This window comes from Xenia sp. Carnegie-2017, unplaced genomic scaffold (assembly GCF_021976095.1).
Source record: "Xenia sp. Carnegie-2017 unplaced genomic scaffold, XeniaSp_v1 HiC_scaffold_3, whole genome shotgun sequence".
NCBI classification, from domain to species: domain Eukaryota; kingdom Metazoa; phylum Cnidaria; class Anthozoa; order Malacalcyonacea; family Xeniidae; genus Xenia; species Xenia sp. Carnegie-2017.
The window spans coordinates 1,884,871-1,907,603 of record NW_025813493.1 but is presented as its reverse complement, the minus strand read 5'-3'; the positions used below and the strand labels follow the sequence as shown (position 1 = coordinate 1,907,603).

The 22,733-nt window shown below is 34.9% G+C and overlaps 1 protein-coding gene and 1 long non-coding RNA gene across 2 annotated transcripts in view; both read right to left on the bottom strand.

Moving 5' to 3' along the window:
• Positions 1-2,160: 2,160 nt before the first annotated feature.
• Positions 2,161-22,733, bottom strand: part of LOC124454537 — a 66,457-nt gene continuing 45,884 nt past the window's right edge. The window contains exon 5 of the mRNA XM_047005324.1: positions 2,161-2,600. Within this exon, the coding sequence (XP_046861280.1) occupies positions 2,353-2,600 (248 nt within the window). The 3' untranslated portion in view covers positions 2,161-2,352. The remainder of the gene's footprint in view (positions 2,601-22,733) is intronic.
• On the bottom strand, positions 17,232-18,192 carry LOC124454543. Its single transcript, XR_006951493.1, has 3 exons — positions 18,158-18,192; positions 17,909-18,080; positions 17,232-17,374 (listed from the first exon to the last, which is right to left on the bottom strand). It is a non-coding gene; the product is annotated as an uncharacterized LOC124454543 (long non-coding RNA).

The following is a 22,733-nucleotide window of genomic DNA, read 5'->3' as shown; positions in this document are numbered from 1 at the left end:
TTTGCACAAAAGCTGCTTTGTTATCGGCCTCGAACTCGTCCCAAAGGTCTGCTGTTTTTATATCACCTAAACTCTTCGATATTTCGAGTATTTTTCGTCCGTACGTATTTACAAGCTTATAATGAAACAAATGAAGTCACGTTAGACGAGATTGAAAAAGTTATTGACGAAGCTGACAGGTAAATTTTATAACAATCGTCCTCTTATATTAATATAGTGCAAGATAAATTTTTAAAATTCATTTTTGAATAAACGTAGTTCTCGTTTATTCAAGGTTCAATTAAGTCAGTTTAGGGTTTACTGACATCATTTAGGTCAGTTTTAAGTATACATAGGGCTTGTCAAGTTATAACTGATGCAATTAATACATAACTTTTGAAAGCAATTCTCTTTTATTACATCACCTATTCGTGTACTTATTTAGCCATTGTACGCAAGTGCTTACATATTGGTATCGGTTTTGTCTTTCTGCGAATAAATGTTTTAATTTTACGTATGTTTTAAAAAAAATATTGAAACAACATCATTCAGCTTTGTTTTCCTTTTTTCTATAGATTGTCTCTTCTTTCTCATTTCTTTTTTGGGCAATGTTTTCAATTCTTCAAAGTTATAAATCCTCGATCAATTTTGGTTATCTCGTAAGTAGATGAACAGTTAAATAGTGTTGTTTATCGTTAGATTTACATCACGTGACTGAATTTGGCTTTTTCTTTGTTGTATTGTAGTACCGTGGTATTGTATCCTAAACACCATTTGCTTTTTTTTAAAATACCATATCTTATAAGGAACATTCTACATCGAACAATGTTAGAAATGTGCACCACCACTTCATCAACTTTTGCATATAGTGTTCGTTATTTCTTTACAAACATTTCTATAAATGCATGGTCTTTTGCACTAAGTTCTTTCCATGTGGATTTGTTTAGAACAGATGTTAGTCAGCAATAATGTCTTATGCGTGTGTATCAAACTTGTACATAATGAGAACTATCATTGTGAACAAACGTAAAAGCAACGTAACACTTTGCGAAGATTTCTTATAAGTTTACAAGAAGGATTTTGTGTTTAAATTTTATGGAATCGAATCACTATAAAGTAAATCCCATCCTCAGTAGTAACCATGCAAAGGATCTTGAGTGTGTTTTATTAATCTGTCATATAAGGTATTAAGAAGCGTCAGAAAATATATGGAGAAATACTTATGTGCAAACATCCACCTCTATAGGAAATGTTACGCAAATACTACATTTATTGCATGATGACAAATTTCCGTACCTTTCATAAAACCAAATTGTTTATGACGATTTTTAAAATTATTTGTTGGGCTCTAATATTTATATTGAGAATCCGCTTCCCGCCTGGCACTTCATTGGCAACAATACTTTTAACAAAAATATATGTATGCTAATACTTCAAACTAGAAATAGGTTTTGGTCACAGATTTGGATACGACATTTTAGTGCGCACAATTCTGAGAGTACTGCAGTAGCCTGCCCTTCCAAGTAAAAAGTAGGTAGAATTACTCACTCACTTTAACTTTTTCAAATGTAGTTCCTGTCTCATCAGCTGCCTTTTGTATTGTTTCACGTTTCTCCTTTGCCGTTGTATTCATTCCCTGATCGTAATAAGACTTCAAGATAGCTTTTTGCAAGTCAATTGATACTTCATACTGTATTCCAGTTGCCGCCATCTAGATATGGCACACGTGTGTCGTGTGCATGTCATGTGTTGATGATATATAGATTGGTGCATATATAAATCAATTATGGCGTCAATGAGAACGCTTAGAGGATCTCCTACATCAAATACATGCGACGTTCTCAATTTGAGAAGTCTTGCTTTAGACGATTGAGAACATGCGACACAGGTAATCATTTGAATTTTTTTCAAAACCGGATTTTAGTGACAAACTGTTATTTGTAAATTGACGTCTTACCTACAGACATCTAGAATTATTTGCAGGTAGTTGACCAATCAAAAGCGACATTGCTTACATAGTGAATAATGATGTAAAATAATTGCATGAAATACATGATACACCAAGATTGCGTGGAACGTGGCGAAAAGATAAAATTAGCTACTTACACAGCAACATCTCATTAAACAAATGAGTGAAAAGTCGTAACATTAGAATCCTATAGTTACCTAAAGCAGCTTTAATTTTTAGGGGAAGTTTTAGAAAGTTATTATTTCACCACAGTATTTTTAGCAATTTTTTCAACGCTTTTTTAAATGATAATGTTTATAAAGGTTGTTTTACAAGAAATAAAAGCTAAAATGTTTTTATTATATGTTGAAAGTTCCATTAGAAATAATGATCACATTTATAACATCACAGTCATTGGAAATTCTTTATGGTTTTATTTTCATCTCAGTGAACTTTAAGGATATTTTATAACCTTTCCAATGATACCAAGTCACACCTTTGGCATTGTTTTGGTTGTCACTATAGTAGTGTCCATTCAGGTTAGATTCATAACAACGCTTAAACCACCAAGCTCCTTGGTTTTTGGCACAGTTTCCTCCATATTTATCATTATCTGAATCTTTTGTTGAAAACGCCATGCCTTTATGATAAGATAATGAATCTCCGGCATTTCCTAAGAAAAGTAATACCTTTGAAAAATCGCAATTATTGAAGTTATCAAGAATCCTTTTAAACTTGCATTAACACAAGAACAAGTTTAATGTAAATAACATTTAGGCATTGACACTTGCATTTACAATTGATTGCCAAAGGCTTAGATATAAAAAGAACTTCAGTCAATCTTCAGTTGACAATGGTAGTCACAGTAGAGATTCTCTCTTATGTACCAAAAAATTTAGTCGTGTTTTATTAGCTACATGATGTTCAGGCGCGAGCTTATCATTGGCCGTTTTTATACGAGACACGCATAATGCGTCTGAACAAACTTGGGCAAGAAAGTTTTTTCGTCTGGTTATGTGTCTTCAGTCTAAATACGGGCACAAGATGCAGTATACGTCTAGATGAATAGTCAATGGTCATTCATCTTTGTAGACAAAGAATCGAACGTATCCAAATCGTTTTACTTTAATGCTAATATAATCTTTATTCTATATAATATTTGAACTTTGTGCTTTGATTAATTTATTTGCCTATTGACTTACCAGAATATTTACCAAGGCTTAATTGCTAGTTTTTATTTTCATTCTTTACAGCAAAATAATCATATTCAGCATATCTTTTGTTTCCTGACCAGTCTCCCAGGTCAACACGAAGTTTATTTCTCCTTGCAGATGTTAGTCGGTATATTTTATCTAATCCGAGCCAGAATTCGCCTTTCAGATCACCAAAACCTTGTTTATAGTCTTTCCAACCTCGATAGAAGTTTACACTTCCATCTTGACGTCGTTGAAACACAGTCCAACCTCCACCAGATGACTTCATATCACAGAAAACCTTAAAGTAACCCTTACCATCAGGATTAATTTGATAAACTCCGTTCTTTTCTTCACCTTTTTTGTAAACATCTGCACAATCTTTCCCTAGTAATATAAAAAAGAGTTCTGCCATGAAATAATATGTTGTTAAATGTCATTCTTGATATCTCAAAATCATTCTTACCTTTTAGCGATTTTCCTGTGAGTTTTTTATTTTCTTTGTAAAGAGTTTTCTGTTGTTTTTCAAGTTTTTTTAGCTTTGTTTGAATTGTTGCTATTTGCACATCTAGTTTTTTCATTTTTAATGACAAATTAATCATTTCAAGTTCAATTTTCTTAATTTGTTTTTGCAATTTTACTAATTTGTACGTTTGTACACGTGTCTTGTTGATTTTGGAATGAAGCGCTATTTTAAATGTTTGAAGGTGCTTTTTTTGTGTTTGTAGATTTTTGTGATATTTTTTCAGTGTCTTTATTTGCCCTTTTATTAATGCAATTTGTGTCTTTAATGTTACATTTCTTTGAACAACTTTCAAAGTGCGTTTCATGTCAAAGTTGAGCGACGAGAAATTATCTTTGAAATTAATTTCTTTTTCACTTGTTAAATTCGCTCTATGGAAATAATGACGGAAATGAGATCAATACATTCACTTTCTTTATTACTATATCCATTACGACATAATATTCCTCTAATCATTGATTTAATATAGCCAAAAAAATGAAATTGTTTTAAAACAGACTCGTAAATAAATTGATAACTTAACATAGTGGCTAATTTATAAACTTACTGAAAATGGCTTGATGTTTATTTACGCGTTAAGATACGCCGTAAAACCTCATACACACATTGATAGCGTTGAACAAAGTTAGTCAAAAATCCCAAAATCGAACTTAAAATATGATGACTTACCCTTCAATAATAACACCAATACAAAACATTACGACCAACGCAAAAGTATATTTCGCCATTTTGTGATATGTGATTGATATCCACAAGCTTGGAGTGAGGACAAGATCATGAAAGCTCTTTTTATGTACTTGGGTCGACTGTATTTCAATAATTTATTGCCAACTATCGATGATGCATGCACGTAATTTCATGTTAAGTATTCATGAAGAATAGGATGGTTTCAGCTGATAATAAAAGAGTTTAATTATTTGAGATTTAGACAGTAGTCTTTTTATGCTCGAAGTTTCGTCCAATGAATTTGCACTATTACAAGTTCTGCTTGACTATACGAAGTTTAAATGACGAATTTTGCGCCACCATTTTATTGTATATAGTCAAACCTGGATGTAAATCAACTAGCACGAAAAAATTTCTATTGTCTTAAGTATGAAAATCAATTTTACTATTTATAAGGAAGAACAGACACAACAGTTTGTCTACAAATTTAAACTGAAAATATTGCATTGTTTGTGTCAAATTTGTAGTTGATTACACATCCTGTTGTTTACTTATTTGATATTTTGTTTACTTATTTGATATTTTGTTGTATAAACATGACAAATTTACAAATTATATAAATTTCTATGCCTAAAACTCAACCCAACTGTATTCCTGTCTACAAGTAAGAGCTATGTATTCTTGCTTTCACATTCAGTCTAAGCACTCAATTGAATTAAGTAATTTATTCATACACGACTTACAAAGAAACCTTTAAAACGTGGCACTCGATACCAATCATTTTCAAATATAGCTATATTTTGTGTACATATTTTTGATGCAGTAAAATTGATTACAAGCTATATTTCGCCGTTGACCATTCTTAAAACAATTTATGTTGCAGCTATATTGAACCAAACTCGCAATAATTCCCCCCAGCTGTCTCCAGTATAAAAATTATATAAATATAACTCTATTATCTCGAACAGCAATTTTATTGTTAATATCAACTTTACACGTAGCTACATTGAAGGAAGTTGTTGTGTCATAACGAACAACACATGCAATTACGTACATATTAACGTTATCAACATGAATTTTTGAAACTTCTACTTTAAAATAATGAATGTACAGGACATTTTTTTGAACGTGGTTCAAAATGAGAAAAATGTTTTATTTACAGTTCATATCGCTAGCATGCACATGTAATCCTGCTGTCAATCTTTCTGTGTTTATACTGACGGCAAAAACAATGAATTTGTATAGACATAAATAAGGATGATGAAAAGCTGGACTAAAACTTGAGAACTAAAAAACTAAACATCACTTGAAACATAGCTACCATCAAGGTATGTAGCTATAAGACTCTACCTCTCAAATTGAAGGAAATTATCCATTTCTAAAAGTAGCTTGTGTTGATGTGCTTATTTTTGGTTTCAGCAAGCTATTGAAATTGATAATTAATTCATGCTTTATTTTCAAAGGAACTGTAATAGACAGAAACGTGGCATTTACAAATATATAAGTTATAATGATATTATATGAAGTAATTTCAGTTGTTGTATATTTCTTAAAATGATTAATTTCGCACTAGTCTACAACATGTGTTTTTCTTTATGTATGTACGCTCATGCCTTATTTTAAACGTGATCTTTTAGAGAATCTGACATCAATGATCTAACTTGAATTTGTTGAATCGAATATGCCAGTATTGTATCGATTCTCTTGGCCTTTGTAAGCCACACGACAATTTTGCTAGACGTTTAATAAGAATTTGTATTTTGAAAGTGATTGACAAATTCTTCCTCTTTAAAACTGAGATATTTTCCTCAGCTGCATGATGTTACGTTCTTGCAGAATCTTCTACACTAGTCCCACTGATATTCACAACGTATCTGAAGATTGCAGAGCGAGCATGCTAGGTACAATGGCTGGGTACTGCAACAAAAAATTAATACACATGCGCATCGTTGCTTTTCTTATGAAGCGCTTTCGTCAACGAGAACAAGGCTGAAGATTTTTGCTCTAAATTACTCATTTCATTTCTAACGATTTGGAGATGACTTTAATCCACTAAGAGAACGATAATCTGTTTCAGCAACGTGATTACCTTTCTTTAACATTTATAAATTTGATTCGGTTTTGTAATGTTGTTTTATTTACTATGCTTTTGGTAGAGGATAATTAAGCCACTGATATGTAAACTAAACTGGACTATTTATCCACGTCCATATATAGTAGGCTATGTGAACAAAAACGCTTCTCCCTACGGCAACAAAACTATTGAAGCCAAAATTAACCCATCGAGTCAAGAAATTGTTGACAAACAAAAGAAAAAACAAGCGAAATATTACAACCACGGCAGCAAGCCGTTAATAGATCTCAACCTAGGAGATACAGTACTTATACGACCAGAACAGACGTGCAGGACATGAAGGAAAGAAGTGTGTAAACAGAAGTTTGCACCCACGTCGTACGAAGTTATTTCGGAAGGCTAAATATGCACACGGAACAGAAGACATCTGGTGTCCACTAAAGAAAGGGAAAGATTGATACAGATTGTACTGAGGAAGAAAATGAACGATCTGAGTCCGAAGACCCAAATGAGCAATCGTTGCTGTTAAGTTCTCTACGCAAGAGACGTCCACAAATGTCAGCATAGAAACCAATCAGGCACGACCAGACACCGACACATCTAACCCCTCAGTGAAAAAAAAAATCTTCTATAAGACGTACACTATGAAGAACGTTCTACATGTAATTACCAATTTTTATGAAAACTACTCTTAGGTCCTTCAAATTATAACCTTGTTTTGTTCCTTACGAGGAGATAGATGTAACGATATAAATTGTCGGGCCTTTTGACCGGATGTACTGTATTGGGGCGAGAATTCTAGCGCCTTCTTAATTGAAGGCATCGTTACAGCCGATACTTTTATCAATAGAGTGGAGATTATGAATGAGTCATTACACATCCTGTTGTTTACTTATTTGATATTTTGTTGTATGTAACATAACAAATTTACAAATTATATAAATTTTTATGCCTGAAACTCAACCCAACTGTATTCCTGTCTACAAGTGATATGTATCCTTCTTTTGATATTCTGTCTCAGCACTCAATTGAATTAAGTAATTAATTTGTATGCACGACTTACAAAGAAACCTTTAAAACATGGCACTCGATACGAATCATTTTCAAATATAGCTATATTTTGTGTACATACTTTTGATGCAGTAAAATTGATTACAAGCTGTATTTCGCCGTTGACCATTCTTAAAACAATTTATGTTGCAGCTATATTGAACCAAACTCGCAATAATTCCCCAGCTGTCTCCAGTATAAAATTATATAAATATAACTCTATTATCTCGAACAGCAATTTTATTGTTAATATCAACTTTACACGTGCATTGAAGGAAATTGTTGTGTCATAACGAACAACACATGCAATTACGTACATATTAACGTTATCAACATGAATTTTGAAACTTTAAAATAATGAATGTACAGGACATTTTTTTGAACGTGGTTCAAAATGAGAAAAATGTTTTATTTACAGTTCATATCGCCAGCATGCTCATGTAATCCTGCTGTCAATCTCTGTGTTTATACTTAGGCAAAAACATGAATTTAAATAGACATAAATAAGGATGATGAAAAGCTGGACTAAAACTTGAGAACTAAAAAACTAAACATCACTTGAAACATAGCTACCATCAAAGTATGTAGCTATAAACATCTACCTCTCAAATTGACTGAAATTATCCATTTCAAAACGTAGCTTGTGTTGATGAGCTTATTTTTGGTTTCAGCAAGCTATTGAAATTGATAATTAATTCATCCTTCATTTTCAAAGGAAACGTAAAAACACAAACGTGGCATTTATAAAAATATACGTTAGAAGATATTAGTTGAAATGATTTCTGTTGTTGTATATTTCTTAAAATGATTAATTTCTCACTAGTCTACATCATGTGTTTTTTTTATGTATGTACGTTCATGCCTTATTTAAAACGTGATCTTTTAGAGAACCTGACATCAATGATCTAACTTGAATTTGTTGAATATTCCAGTATTGTATCGATTCTCTTGGCCTTTGTAAGCACACGACAATTTTGCTAGACGTTTAATAAGAAATTTTGAAAGTGATTGACAAATCCTTCCTCTTTAAAACTGAGATATTTTCCTCAGCTGCATGATGTTACGTTCTGGCAGAATCTTCTACACTAGTCCCACTGATATTCACAACGTTTATGAAGATTGCAGAGCGAGCATGCTGGGTACAATGGCTGGGTACTGCAATTTAAAATTAATACGCATGCGCATCATTGCTTTTCTTTTTGGGCGGTTTCGTCAGCGAGAACGACGCTGAAGATTTTGCTCTAAATTACTCATTTCATTCCTAACGAATCGGAGATGACTTTAATCCATTAAGAGAACCATAAACGGTTTCAGCAACGTGATTACCTTTCTTTAACATTTATAAATTTGATTCGGTGTTATAATGTTGTTTTATTTACTATGCTTTTGGTAGAGGATAATTAAGCCACTGATATGTAAACTAAACTGGACTATATATCCACGTCCATATATAGTAGGCTATGTGAACAAAAACGCTTCTCCCTACGGCAAAAAACTATCGAAGCCAAAATTAACCCATCGAGTCAAGAAATTGTTGACAAACAAAAGAAAAAACAAGCTAAATATGCAGACGGAACAGAAGACATCTGACGTTTACTAAAGAAGGGGAAAGATTGATACAGATTGTACTGAGGAAGAAAATGAACAATCTGAGTCCGAAGACCCAAATGAGCAATCGTTGCTGTTAAGCTCTCTACGCAAGACACGTCCACAAATGTCAGTATAGAAACCAATCAGGCACGACCAGACACCGACAAATCCAACCCCTCAGTGAAAAGAAAATCTTCTATAGGACGTACATTATGAAGAACGTTCTACATGTAATTACCAATTTTTATGAAAACTACTCTTAGGTCCTTCAAATTATAACCTTGTTTTGTTCCTTACGAGGAGATAGATGTAACGATATAAATTGTCGGGCCTTTTGACCGGATGTACTGTATTGGGGCGAGAATTCTAGCGCCTTCTTAATTGAAGGCATCGTTACAGCCGATACTTTTATCAATAGAGTGGAGATTATGAATGAGTCATTACACATCCTGTTGTTTACTTATTTGATATTTTGTTGTATGAAACATAACAAATTTACAAATTATACAAATTTTTATGCCTAAAACTCAACCCAACTGTTTCCTGTCTACAAGTGATATGTATCCTTCTTTTGATATTCTGTCTCAGCACTTAATTGAATTAAGTAATTAATTTATATGCACGACTTACAAAGAAACCTTTAAAACGTGGCACTTGATACGGATCATTTTCAAATATAGCTATATTTTGTGTACATACTTTTGATGCAGTAAAATTGATTACAAGCTGTATTTCGCCGTTGACCTTTCTTAAAACAATTTATATTTCAGCTATATTGAACCAAACTCGCAATAATTCCCCCTATCTGTCTCCAGTATGAAAATTATATAAATATATCTCTATTATCTCGAACAGCAATTTTATTGTTAATATCAACTTTACACGTGCATTGAAGGAAATTGTTATGTCATAACGAACAACACATGCAATTACGTACATATTAACGTTATCGACATGAATTTTTGAAACTTTAAAATAATGAATGTACAGGATATTTTTTTTTGAACGTGGTTCAAAATGAGAAAAATGTTTTATTTACAGTTCATATCGCCAGCATGCTCATGTAATCCTGCTGTCAATCTCTCTGTGTTTATACTTAGGCAAAAACATCGAATTTAAATAGACATAAATAAGGATGATGAAAAGCTGGACTAAAACTTGAGAACTAAAAAACTAAACATCACTTGAAACATAGCTACCATCAAAGTATGTAGCTATAAACATCTACCTCTCAAATTGACTGAAATTATCCATTTCAAAACGTAGCTTGTGTTGATGAGCTTATTTTTGGTTTCAGCAAGCTATTGAAATTGATAATTAATTCATCCTTCATTTTCAAAGGAAACGTAAAAACACAAACGTGGCATTTATAAAAATATACGTTAGAAGATATTAGTTGAAATGATTTCTGTTGTTGTATATTTCTTAAAATGATAAATTTCTCACTAGTCTACATCATGTGTTTTTCTTTGGGTATGTACGTTCATGCCTTATTTAAAACGTGATCTTTTAGAGAACCTGACATCAATGATCTAACTTGAATTTGTTGAATATTCCAGTATTGTATCGATTCTCTTGGCCTATGTAAGCCACACGACAATTTTGCTAGACGTTTAATAAGAATTTTTTTTTTAAAGTGATTGACAAATCCTTCCTCTTTAAAACTGAGATATTTTCCTCAGCTGCATGATGCTACGTTCTGGCAGAATCATCCACACTAGTCCCACTGATATTCACAACGTTTATGAGGATTGCAGAGCGAGCATGCTAGGTACAAATGGCTGGGTACTCCAATTTAAAATTAATACGCATGCGCATCATTGCTTTTCTTTTTAGGGCGGTTTCGTCAGCGAGAACGACGCTGAAGATTTTTGCTCTAAATTACTCATTTCATTCCTAACGAATCGGAGATGACTTTAATCCATTAAGAGAACCATAAACGGTTTCAGCAACGTGATTACCTTTCTTTAACATTTATAAATTTGATTCGGTGTTATAATGTTGTTTTATTTACTATGCTTTTGGTAGAGGATAATTAAGCCACTGATATGTAAACTAAACTGGACTATATATCCACGTCCATATATAGTAGGCTATGTGAACAAAAACGCTTCTCCCTACGGCAAAAAACTATCGAAGCCAAAATTAACCCATCGAGTCAAGAAATTGTTGACAAACAAAAGAAAAAACAAGCTAAATATGCAGACGGAACAAAAGACATCTGACGTTTACTAAAGAAGAGGAAAGATTGATACAGATTGTACTGAGGAAGAAAATGAACAATCTGAGTCCGAAGACCCAAATGAGCAATCGTTGCTGTTAAGTTCTCTACACAAGACACGTCCACAAATGTCAGTATAGAAACCAATCAGCCACGACCAGACAACGACACATCAAACCCCTCAGTGAAAACAAAATCTTCTATAGGACGTACATTATGAAGAACGTTCTAAATGTGATTACCAATTTTTATGAAAACTGCTCTTAGGTCCTTCAAATTATAACCTTGTTTTGTTCCTTACGAGGAGATAGATGTAACGATATAAATTATCGGGCCTTTTGACAGGATGTACTGTATTGGGGCGAGAATTCTAGCTCCTTCTTAATTGAAGGCATCGTTGCAGCTCATACTTTTATCAATAGAGTGGAGATTATGAATGAGTTGATTACACATCCTGTTGTTTACTTATTTGATATTTTGTTGTATGAAACATAACAAATTTACAAATTACATAAATTTCTATGCCTAAAACTCAACCCAACTGTATTCCTGTCTACAAGTGATAAGTATCCTTCTTTTGATATTCTGTCTAAGCACTCAATTGAATTAAGTAATTGTTTTATATGCACGACTTACAAAGAAACCTTTAAAACGTCGCACTTGATACGGATCATTTTCAAATATAGCTATGTTTTGTGTACATACTTTTGATGCAGTAAAATTGATTACAAGCTGTATTTCGCCGTTGACCATTCTTAAAACAATTTATGTCGCAGCTATGTTGAACGAAACTGGCAACAATTCCCCCCAGCTGTCTCCAGTATAAAAATTATATAAATATAACTCTATTATCTCGAACAGCAATTTTATTGTGAATATCTACTCTACACGTACATTGAAGGAAGTTGTTGTGTCATAACGAACAACACATGCAATTACGTACATATTAACGCTATCAACATGAATTTTTGAAACTTCTACTTTAAAATAATGAATGTACAGGACATTCTTTTTTGAACATGGTCCAAAATGAGAAAAATGTTTCATTTACAGTTCATATCGCCAGCATGCTCATGTAATCCTGCTGTCAATCTCTCTGTGTTTATACTCACGGCAAAAACAATGAATTCAAATAGACATGAATAAGGATGATGAAAAGCTGGACTAAAAATTGAGAACTAAAAAACTATACATCACTTGAAACATAGCTACCATCAAGGTATGTAGCTATAAACTTCTACCTCTCAAATTGACTGAAATTATCCATTTCAAAAAGTAGCTTGTGTTGATGGGCTTATTTTTGGTTTCAGCAAGCTATTGAAATTGAAAATTAATTCATGCTTTATTTTCAAAGAAAATGTAAAAACACAAACGTGGCATTTATAAAAATATACGTTATATTGATATTAGTTGAAATTATTTCAGTTGTTGTATATTTCTTAAAATGATAAATTTCTCACTAGTCTACAACATGTGTTTTTCTTTATGTATGTACGTTCATGCCTTATTTAAAACGTGATCTTTTAGAGAACCTGACATCGATGATCTAACTTGAAATGGTTGAATATGCCAGTATTGTATGTAATATACATTAAAGAGCCCAAATAGCTGAATTTATGGAGATATGCCTCTGCGATTTTATAAACCAAAACCTACAATTAAAATATCATTGGCAAGTCTAGAAGAGAAGTAATGTTCTACTTTCAGCTACAGAAGTAGGGTACATTTGTACAATTCATTACCAAATATATATTGTACTCAGCTGTTTCAGTGAATATCCTAATTATAATTACTTTATTTTTAAATGATGAACTAAAAATACAAAATACAACATGGAAAATCGTAAGAGTTTCTGTGATTTGGTGTAGTTGTTTTAGTGTGGAAGTGGCTGAGAATTGAGAGGTTTGTAAATTGACCCATTTCAGAACATAATGAGAAATCATCTTCGATAAGAAAACAAGCCTTGGAGTAAGAAAGCTATTGAAACTGCATTAACACGAACTTCGCAATGTTATTTGGCCCAAAAATGTTTCTCTACTTGAGTCAGTTAATTGAACCTTATATCAAAAGCAGTTCAGCACAACAATCACCATACGCAATCAAATTTCGTAAGTTCGACGTAAGGCAATTCTTTCATGTTTTTCGAAATCCTTGATTCTTGCGATATGTAATGACATTTAGCAGCTGTCAACAATCAGTTCTACCTCACCATTGCTACGTCACTACGGGATTACATGAGATTGCGCCAGCGATCACAACTTCAATGTAAAGGTGAACACAACGAGATAGGACGCTTTTGTATTTGCCATTGTAATATTAATATATTTTGGGCAATCGTTTTGCATCGGGGAATTTACAGCAAGCAATCTTGCTGTTTCCCACTCTTACTACGATATAGGTCGACGTAATCGTCAATTTAAACTATTTTTTTGCTCATTTTGTTGTTTTTCTTCGCAATCGACCGAAAACGCATGGCGGCGGAAGGTGAAACCGGCCATGAAGTCTTAGACTCGTCTGGCTCGGAAAATGAACGAGATGAAAGTCGTAATAACCGACGGATTAAAACATCATCTGATATACCATCGACAAGTGATGACGGTAGGGATATGGGACGAGATATAATTGCAATGCAACAAGTCCTAACTGATGGTCTTCAGCGAGGTTTTTCTAAGCTTACGGAGGCTATTGCTTCGCAGTTAAGCAACGTTACCAAACAGGGGCGCACTAGGACTCGCTCAGCATCAGAGTCATCGGACTCCGTGGCATCAGTAGCATCGGAAACACGAAAAGCTACTAAAAGAGCGCGTCGTGAGTCAACAGGTGATGTTGACGTGGAAGTTGACGAATTGTTAGCAGGGAATGATCCCAACACTACATCGAATGTTGCCAGCCTCTGCTCAAAATGAGGAGGATGTTCTAGGCTTAATAGCTGAAGAATACAACCTTGACGAACAATGTGCTGAAGAGGTTAATCCTAAACTAGCAAGCGTTGCTAACAAAATGGTGCGTAACAGATTAACCGATGAAAAACTTAAAGAAAAATTGACACAGAGTACTCGGCCCACAAACTGCGAGAACATTGTAGGCACTAAAATCAACCCTGAAATTTGGCCGAAATTGAAGTCAAGCACTCGGAGTCGAGATATTAAATTACAACGGGTGCAAAATATGTTACTGAAGGCTAGCATTCCGGTGGTTAAAGTTATCCACAAACTCATGCAGGCTGATTCATCTCAACTTGATGATAATAAATCACTGATAAGGAGTCTAATGGACTCTATGGCCATTCTGGGACATACTAATTATGAGTTCGTGCAAAGACGTAGAGAACTGATACGACCAGACCTTAATGATAAATATCAGCAACTTTGTGGTGAACATATTGAGTTCACAAACTGGCTATTTGGGGATGATTTACCCAAACAAGTGCAGGATATTAGTGCCACCAATCGAGTAAGCCAACAGCTGGTTAGTTCCCGACAATATGATCGGCAGAATGGAATGGGCTCCTACTCCAGGCACTCACATCGCCCAAGGGACCATTATGGTCAGAATTTTCGGCAGGGCCCTCGATGGCACAAACCCCCATACCGGGGAAAGAAAAGGCACCAAAAAGACTGCCAGAAACAGCAATGACATCTACCCAATGTAATTTGGTAAGTCAAAATCCAGCCTCTAGTTTTATAGCGGGGCGACTTCAATGTTTTTATAATAAGTGGAAAACTTAACAACTGACTCATTCATTTTGAATATTGTGAAAGATTGTAAAATTGATTTACTTCAACAACCTTCCCAAATGCATGTTTCTAAACAGAAACAGTTTTCAGCAAAAGAAGCCACCTTCATTGAAGCTGAAATCTCTAAGTTGTTAGCAAAGCAGGTTATTATACCTAGTCATCATGAGAAAGGGGAATATATTTCTACTATTTTCTTGACCCCCAAGAAAGATGGGTCATTTCGTCTGATACTAAATTTAAAGAGATTTAACAAATTTGTACGCTACCAACATTTTAAGATGGAATCACTTAAGCAGGTTATTCAAATGATAAAACCGGATTGTTTCATGGCTTCACTGGATATCAGGGATGCGTATTATTCTGTAGCTATTCATGAGTCCCACCAAAAGTATCTTAAATTTCACTTTAAGGGACAGTTATACCAATTTACTTGTATGCCCAATGGTCTTGCATGTGCCCCACGGTTGTTTACCAAGCTACTAAAACCAGTTTATGGTCATTTGCGAGCACAGGGCTTATTATCAGTGGGATATATTGATGATTCCTATTTACAAGGGTATAGCTATGACGATTGTCGTCATAATGTTTCTACCACCTCCACGTTTTTATCTGAACTGGGTTTTTGCGTTCACGAAGAGAAGTCAAATTTCATCCCATCGCAAGAAATAGAATTCTTGGGATTTTTATTAAATTCTAAGCTAATGATGGCTAGTTTGACGCCCAACAAGTCGCGGCGGTTAAAGCAAGCTTGTGAAAAACTCATGACACAAACTCAACCTTCCATAAGGGAAGTATCTGAAGTTATAGGAATCTTAGTGGCCAGTTTTCCAGGAGTAGAAATGGGCCCTTTATTTTACAGACAACTGGAGAATGATAAAATTTCAGCACTTAAAGGTCACCTGAAATGCAAAATTCATATTTCTGTTTATTTGACATATAAAATGTATATATTGCGTAGACTATTCAAAGAAAATTTGAAAACAATCCCATGATTATTTTAAGAGATATCAACGTGTGAATTTGTGTTTTTTTTGAATAGAAGTAAAAAATATTCCGTCGGTTTATCGTCGGAAAGTACTCGGCGTGACGTAATAGTTGCCATTGACATTTCGCGCGAGAAAGCGGCAAATATGAATTCATAAATAAAGTTTGATTTTGATCGGCTATTTTAAGATGGTTTACTGTGTGGCATTTAACTGCAAAAATGGTTCTTCTAAGAACCAATCTAAGGCGGAAAAAGTTGGGTTTTTCAGTTTCCCCGCTAAGAATCCTTTACGCCAAGCATGGGTCGATAAGGTGAAAAGGAAAGATTGGAATCCTTCGAAAAGGTCAAAGCTCTGTTCGGCACACTTTGAAGCCTGCTGTTTTGTCCAAAACCCCGGAGTCCTGAAATCTTTAGGATGGCGACCAACCAGGTTAAGGTTAAAGAAAGACGCAATACCAACGATCTTCGACTATTCGAGGTCGAAAGTTGGTGATAAACGGAAACCGGGGCAACTAGAAACGCGTATGCAAAGCGCAGAAAATTAGAGGTAAAGTCTTGTAGCCAAGCAGTTTTAATGTAATTATAGTGCATTACTTTAAAAAAACGCATATACAATTCAGATAATAAACGAAGCTCTTGAGAACTCCGTGGAAAACATTGAGCAGCCTGACGAGGACGAAAATACATCAAAAACATGTTCGTTTTTTTTGAGTGGACAACTGGACTCAAGAGATAAATGTAACATAAGTGACAATGGAACACAAACTGACAAAGTGGTAAGGGAATGCAATGCAGTTTTGTTTTGTGCAAAAGCCTAAACTTTTAAAGCAAAAGCTGCTCAAAGTACAGCAATGGGTCTTAAAATAAAGTACTTCCTGATTTGATCAAAGAGTATCTTTATAATCATAAATTACCAAGTGATTAAGAGGTTTTAGAATTTTTCTAATTGCATTTAATTTCATGATATTTTGATCAATTATTGCTATGTTTTGCATTACAATTTTTTAACCAATGTACAGTGTCTATTTTTTTCTACAGGTATCAAAAAAAAGGTAATGGCAGCCGGTAAGAAGAGTGGATGTAGATTGCTACTTGATTGGGCACAGTCAATATCTAACCATGTCTACTGGTGTGCTGCAATTAGTGGTGGTGATGAGAAACTACTTAAGGCTAAATGGCTATCATTGCTGAATCACATTTGCAACATTCATGATGGTCATAGTGAATTATTTCCAAAATGTGAGCATGGTACTCTTGAGCCTCGCTTATGGATAAAGAAAGGTACAAATTAATCCTAAATGCTCTGGTATAAGACATAATAGTTATTTACAGTAATTGATATGTTTTCATCGAGTTGTTATACTATATGCACCAAAGCATACACATTTCTTTTACAAGGCAATGCAAGCTAGGTAAACAAACAATAAACAATGTTGTTTTCATACTGAAAATGATTGCAAGGCGGCACACTAAAAAGTAAAATTAAATTTTTAGATTACTGATTGCTGCTCTCCATTTCAATGAAAATGGAAGTAAAGAACAAAGGCGTACAAAAGAAAATGGGGAATTAATGTGGAAAGTGTCTCACCCCAAATCAAGACAGTCATGTGGAGTCATCAAAGGTGTTAAAATTGATAGTACTTATGGTAAGGACAAGTTTTAGCACTCAAAAGCCAAATACTTGTTCTACTGATGGTACATTTCTTGCACTTCTCAGTTTAATTCTTCTCCCCCTGTTTTACAGACTATGTGAAACAACTAATGGAGAAAGTGATAAGGTGCAGACATGCTAATTCCAGTTTAAACCAAGCAATTGCAACAGAAAGACAACGAAAAATACCAGATCCACTGACTAGTAGAGTTGAAAAAGTTGATAAAGTAACAGCAGTGCAACAACATACTTCACAATTCACTCTTAACTAAACTGAAGTCTAACACTCACAGGTATTTATAAATGCTGTGCATATTCAAAGCCTTTATATATGCCAGAAGGTGAAGGAAATGCTTTCCTTATTTCTTTAACAGCACAGGATGGTATAGGAAGTCGATATTTCTTGCCAAGCTTTCCATGTATCCATGCTGTCCATTGCCTATAGGCAGTGTAACGCAAAGTTCTGGGAAACAAAACAAAATCAAACATAAGCAAATTATTGTCGATATATGAGGAGATATCAAAAAAGCTGAAACTGACTCGGTTTCTGGAGCGTCTGGTATTGCCCGTGATCGTGAATGAATACAACCATAGCTGTTCTAACGACTGTTTCGTTGATGCAGACCATGTGAAACTCTTGTTCTTCTGTGATGCATAAATGGTCGCCATGAATTTTAGGGTCTGTCTTCGGTTCCTCATGGCAACAAATGCTTTCCCGGCCGGCGATCTGAAATTGTTAATCATGAAAAAAAGCAACGCACCAGTTTGTATTTCCAATCCTGTTAGTATATTCGTCAGATGAGCTGTCCGTTGACGACGACGAAGACAGATCTTCGTCAGTTTCAACATTATTGCTACTAGCTAGCGGTTCAAACATGTAAGGCTGGACCTCCGTAGCAATATATTCGATGTCAAATTCGACTTTTTCCTCCGTTGAAGACATCGAGATAAACACGCATTAATAGTAGCAGCAACAACAAAAAGAAAATTGGCGAAATTTAATTTTTACTGCTACTGGCTGCACTGAGCAAAAACATGCAATGGCAACTATTACGTGAAACTCGCCCCAGCTTGGGTAATTCAAATTCACTCGCGCTATTTGAATTCGGCCTTCGGAAATCGTCAATGTAATGAATTCAGAAGACCATATCTCATAAAATATAAAACATTGGACTTTCAAATTTGGCGAATAGGCTAATCATTAGCTAAGCTTTCATATGAAGCAAAGTTATATCAAGCATTTCAGGTGACCTTTAAGGCCTGCAGGGGCCATTATGATGAGGTTATGACACCTTCCAAAACCAGTCTGGCTGATTTGCGATGGTGGGCGGATAATATAGAAACCACTTGTAAGACAATTTCAAAGCCTAAGCCTGAGTACACACTGTTTACTGATGCCTCGTTGCTTGGCTGGGAGCAAATTTCCAGGGAAAGTCTGCAGGAAGGCAGTGGTTACCCACTGAAGCTGTGCGACACATTAACTATCTGGAAATGTCTGCAGTCCTTTTGGGTTTACAAACCTTTTGTTCTAGTTTGTCCAATACACATATTTGCCTAAAAACTGACAACACAACTGCAGTGTCACATATAATTAATATGGGGGGAAGTCAATCATTTCAATGCAATGCCAAAGCTAGGGAAATATGGATTTGGTGCATTCAAAACAGCATTTGGCTTACTGCAGTACACTTACCAGGCAAGTTTAATGGGGAAGCAGATAAAGCTTCTCGAGTTTTTCATGACCAAACAGAATGGCAGTTGAATCCTAGCATGTATCAGTATATTGTTCAGTTTTTCGCATTTCAACCGGATATTGATTTATTTGCTTCAAGGCTCAATTATCAGATACAACCTTATATTTCATGGAATCTTGACCCAGGAGCCTTTGCAATTGACGCATTTACGTTTGACTGGACTAATCGTCGATTTTATGCTTTTCCACCTTTCTCTTTATTGGGCAGGGTGCTACAGAAAATAGAACAAGATCAAGCTACGGGAATATTAATTGTCCCAGATTGGAACACACAACCATGGTATCCCATTCTCCGGAGGATGCTACTCCAAGAACCGCTGTTGTTGCCTTACCAGAAGGACATTCTAATATTGCCCTACAAACCAGGGGTTCAACATCCTCTGTCACAGAGATTACGACTGATGGCCTGCAGTTTATCCGGCAATCAATCGAAAGTACAGGAATCTCACCAGAGGCCACTGAAATATTAATGTGTTCTTGGCGTAAGTCAACCCGGCAGCAGTACAAGGGATACTTGGAACGATGGACACGATTTTGTTTAAAAAATGGGTTTCAACCATGTGCCCCACAGATCAATGAGGTAATTGATTATTTATTATCCTTGTACAAGTCCGGTTTGGGATATAGTGCCATAAATACAGCACGTAGTGCCCTTTCATCGGTTCTCTCATTGCACGACGGCGTTTCTCTTGGATCTCACCCTTTGGTCATCAGATTTATGAAAGGGGTATTTGAACAAAGACCAAGTTTGCCAAGATACACAGCTACTTGGGACGTCAATATTGTGCTTAGCTATTTTAAGGCGCTACCTTTGGCTGAACACCTGTCACTAAAGGAACTTACATTAAAGTTGGCAAGCTTGCTGGTGATATTGTCTGGGCAGCGACTGCAAACAATTCATCTGTTGCATATTGATCACATGATATTGCAGGAAAACAAAGTTATTTTTCAAGTCAAAGGGCTGGTGAAGCAGTCAAACCCGGCAGGCACATAAAGGATTTAGAGTTTGAGGTATACACACCGGATGAGAGATTATGTGTTGTCCTATGCCTTAAAGAATATCTTAAGCGGACTTCCGTCATTCGAGGACAACAAAAACAGCTATTGTTGAGTTTTGTTAAACCCCATTCTGCGGTATCCAAGGACACTTTGAGTCGGTGGATCAAAACAATAATGGAAAAGGCTGGGGTAGATATGAACATTTTTAAAACACATAGCGCACGTTCAGCTTCTACGTCTGCAGCATCACTATTGGGAGTGAATATTCAAACTATAATGAATACGGCTGGTTGGACTAATGCACGAACTTTTGCAACATTTTATCATAAACCAATTGAGGGTTTAGCCAATTTTAGTCATGCATTACTGCACAATGTTATTTAAAAATTTATTTTTTTTTGTTTTGTTAGAGTATAAAATTAGTTATGACTGGTAATGGTTTGGTTCATTCAGTTGTCTCATATCATTGGTACTTTAAAGTCTCATGTAATCCCGTAGTGGCGTAGCAATGGTGAGGTAGAATTAAAAATTAAACGAGCTTACCTGTAAGTGAAGTTTGATTGGGATTCTACCGATCCATTGCGAGGAACGAAGGGATTACATGCCCTCCCATTTTACTCTTTGTTATGTAATAGATATTAGTACTGTGTAGATTATTGCCGATTGTAAATGGCTGCTAACCCCGACCCAAGGTTATAATGATATTCGACAAGCGTTAAATATTGAAGTTGTGATCGCTGGCGCAATCTCATGTAATCCCTTCGTTCCTCGCAATGGATCGGTAGAATCCCAATCAAACTTCACTTACAGGTAAGCTCGTTTAAATTTTAATTATTACACACTTATCCATAAAAAGTGCAATATTATCACAAAATACTGTTCTACTAGCAGTAATTTACGGTGGCCCAGAGGTGCAATACACGAACACGAATTCGAATACTCAAACGCAAATTCAAATATACAAACGCAAATTCACACAAACAAACACAAATTATAATATGCAAAATTCATATCCGGTTAATTTGCCAGCCAAATGTGTTCTGATTTTACAAAGATGTCGAAGTGCAGAATATTGTCATATTCTTATATTTTCGTTTTATTTCAAGAAAGTATGATAAATACAGAACATTCGTGAGGTATTTATTACATTTAGCGTTCATGTATATGTTCGTATTGTCTTTCCCGGTTGTTGGTAATGTGAACTTGAACACCATGTTATGTACAGTATGCAGGAGTTCACTAAATACAAGGGGTAATTTTTGTGCTAACTGCGGGACGGATCTTCGAAAGTCTGACGAATCAAAGACGTTGCGGAACAGTGATCCATCAACATCAGCTGGGCCTTCTACTGATCCTCGTGCCACCAAACTTTGACTTTTAAAGAGTATTTGGCAGATATTTCATTTGCCACTGTTGAGACAAGGAAGCGTCAAGATCGTTTTGTCTCCACGAAAAAGGGGAAGAAGAATGAGACTTTCAAGGTTTGTGATTATTACTACCTCTGCAAATAGGTCATGTCAATAATTATTTGAAGGATGGGTGGTGGTAGTGAACAATTATATTCAATGCTTGTTTTTATGTTGATATTACTTATGTAATTCCCACCTATTTAAGCTGAAATATAAAAGGCTGCAATACGAAATTTTTTTTTGCTGTCATTCGAATCAACACAATAATACTTTTGTTGCATGCTTTAAAAATCAGGCTCAGGTTTTCATGGAGAAGGATGGAATAGTATTTCCATGAAATTGTCCAATTACTTTTTCATTCTTCATCAAACATTTTGTGATGGCAGGTCATGAACACCTTGTAACTGGATATTTTTTCCACCCCAGATAAACATTGGAATTATTGAGATGGATGGGAATCATTTGAAAATTAAGCGAGGCTCACTTCTTCCTATTGATGTAAAAAAATGTGATTCTCATGTTGTCATAAAAACTGCTAGGGTGGAGAAGCAACAGGCTCACAATAAGCAACTCCATGATGAAAGTTCCGAATAGGTTTTGTTTTACCCAAATATGGAGTTTTATATTTACCAAGCACAACAGGAACATTTTCTGTAGAATATTACAAGGAGTCCCTTGGCAGGCCATGCAAGTCGTGTCAATTTGTATGTTTGCAAGACTTTGGATTATGAAAGTGAGGAGGTTTTCTATTAATTATTAAAAACACTTTGTTAATGTATGGTCAATTTTCTTAATGTTGATTAACACCTAATTATGAGCATTTAATAATCAAAGTAATTCTGTAAGGTCAAGTATATAATAATTTTTGCACCATTTGGTTAATTTTATGAAACTATCATGATACAAATAAAATTAAACACTTACTTTATAAGGAGCTAATATTAAATATTACACA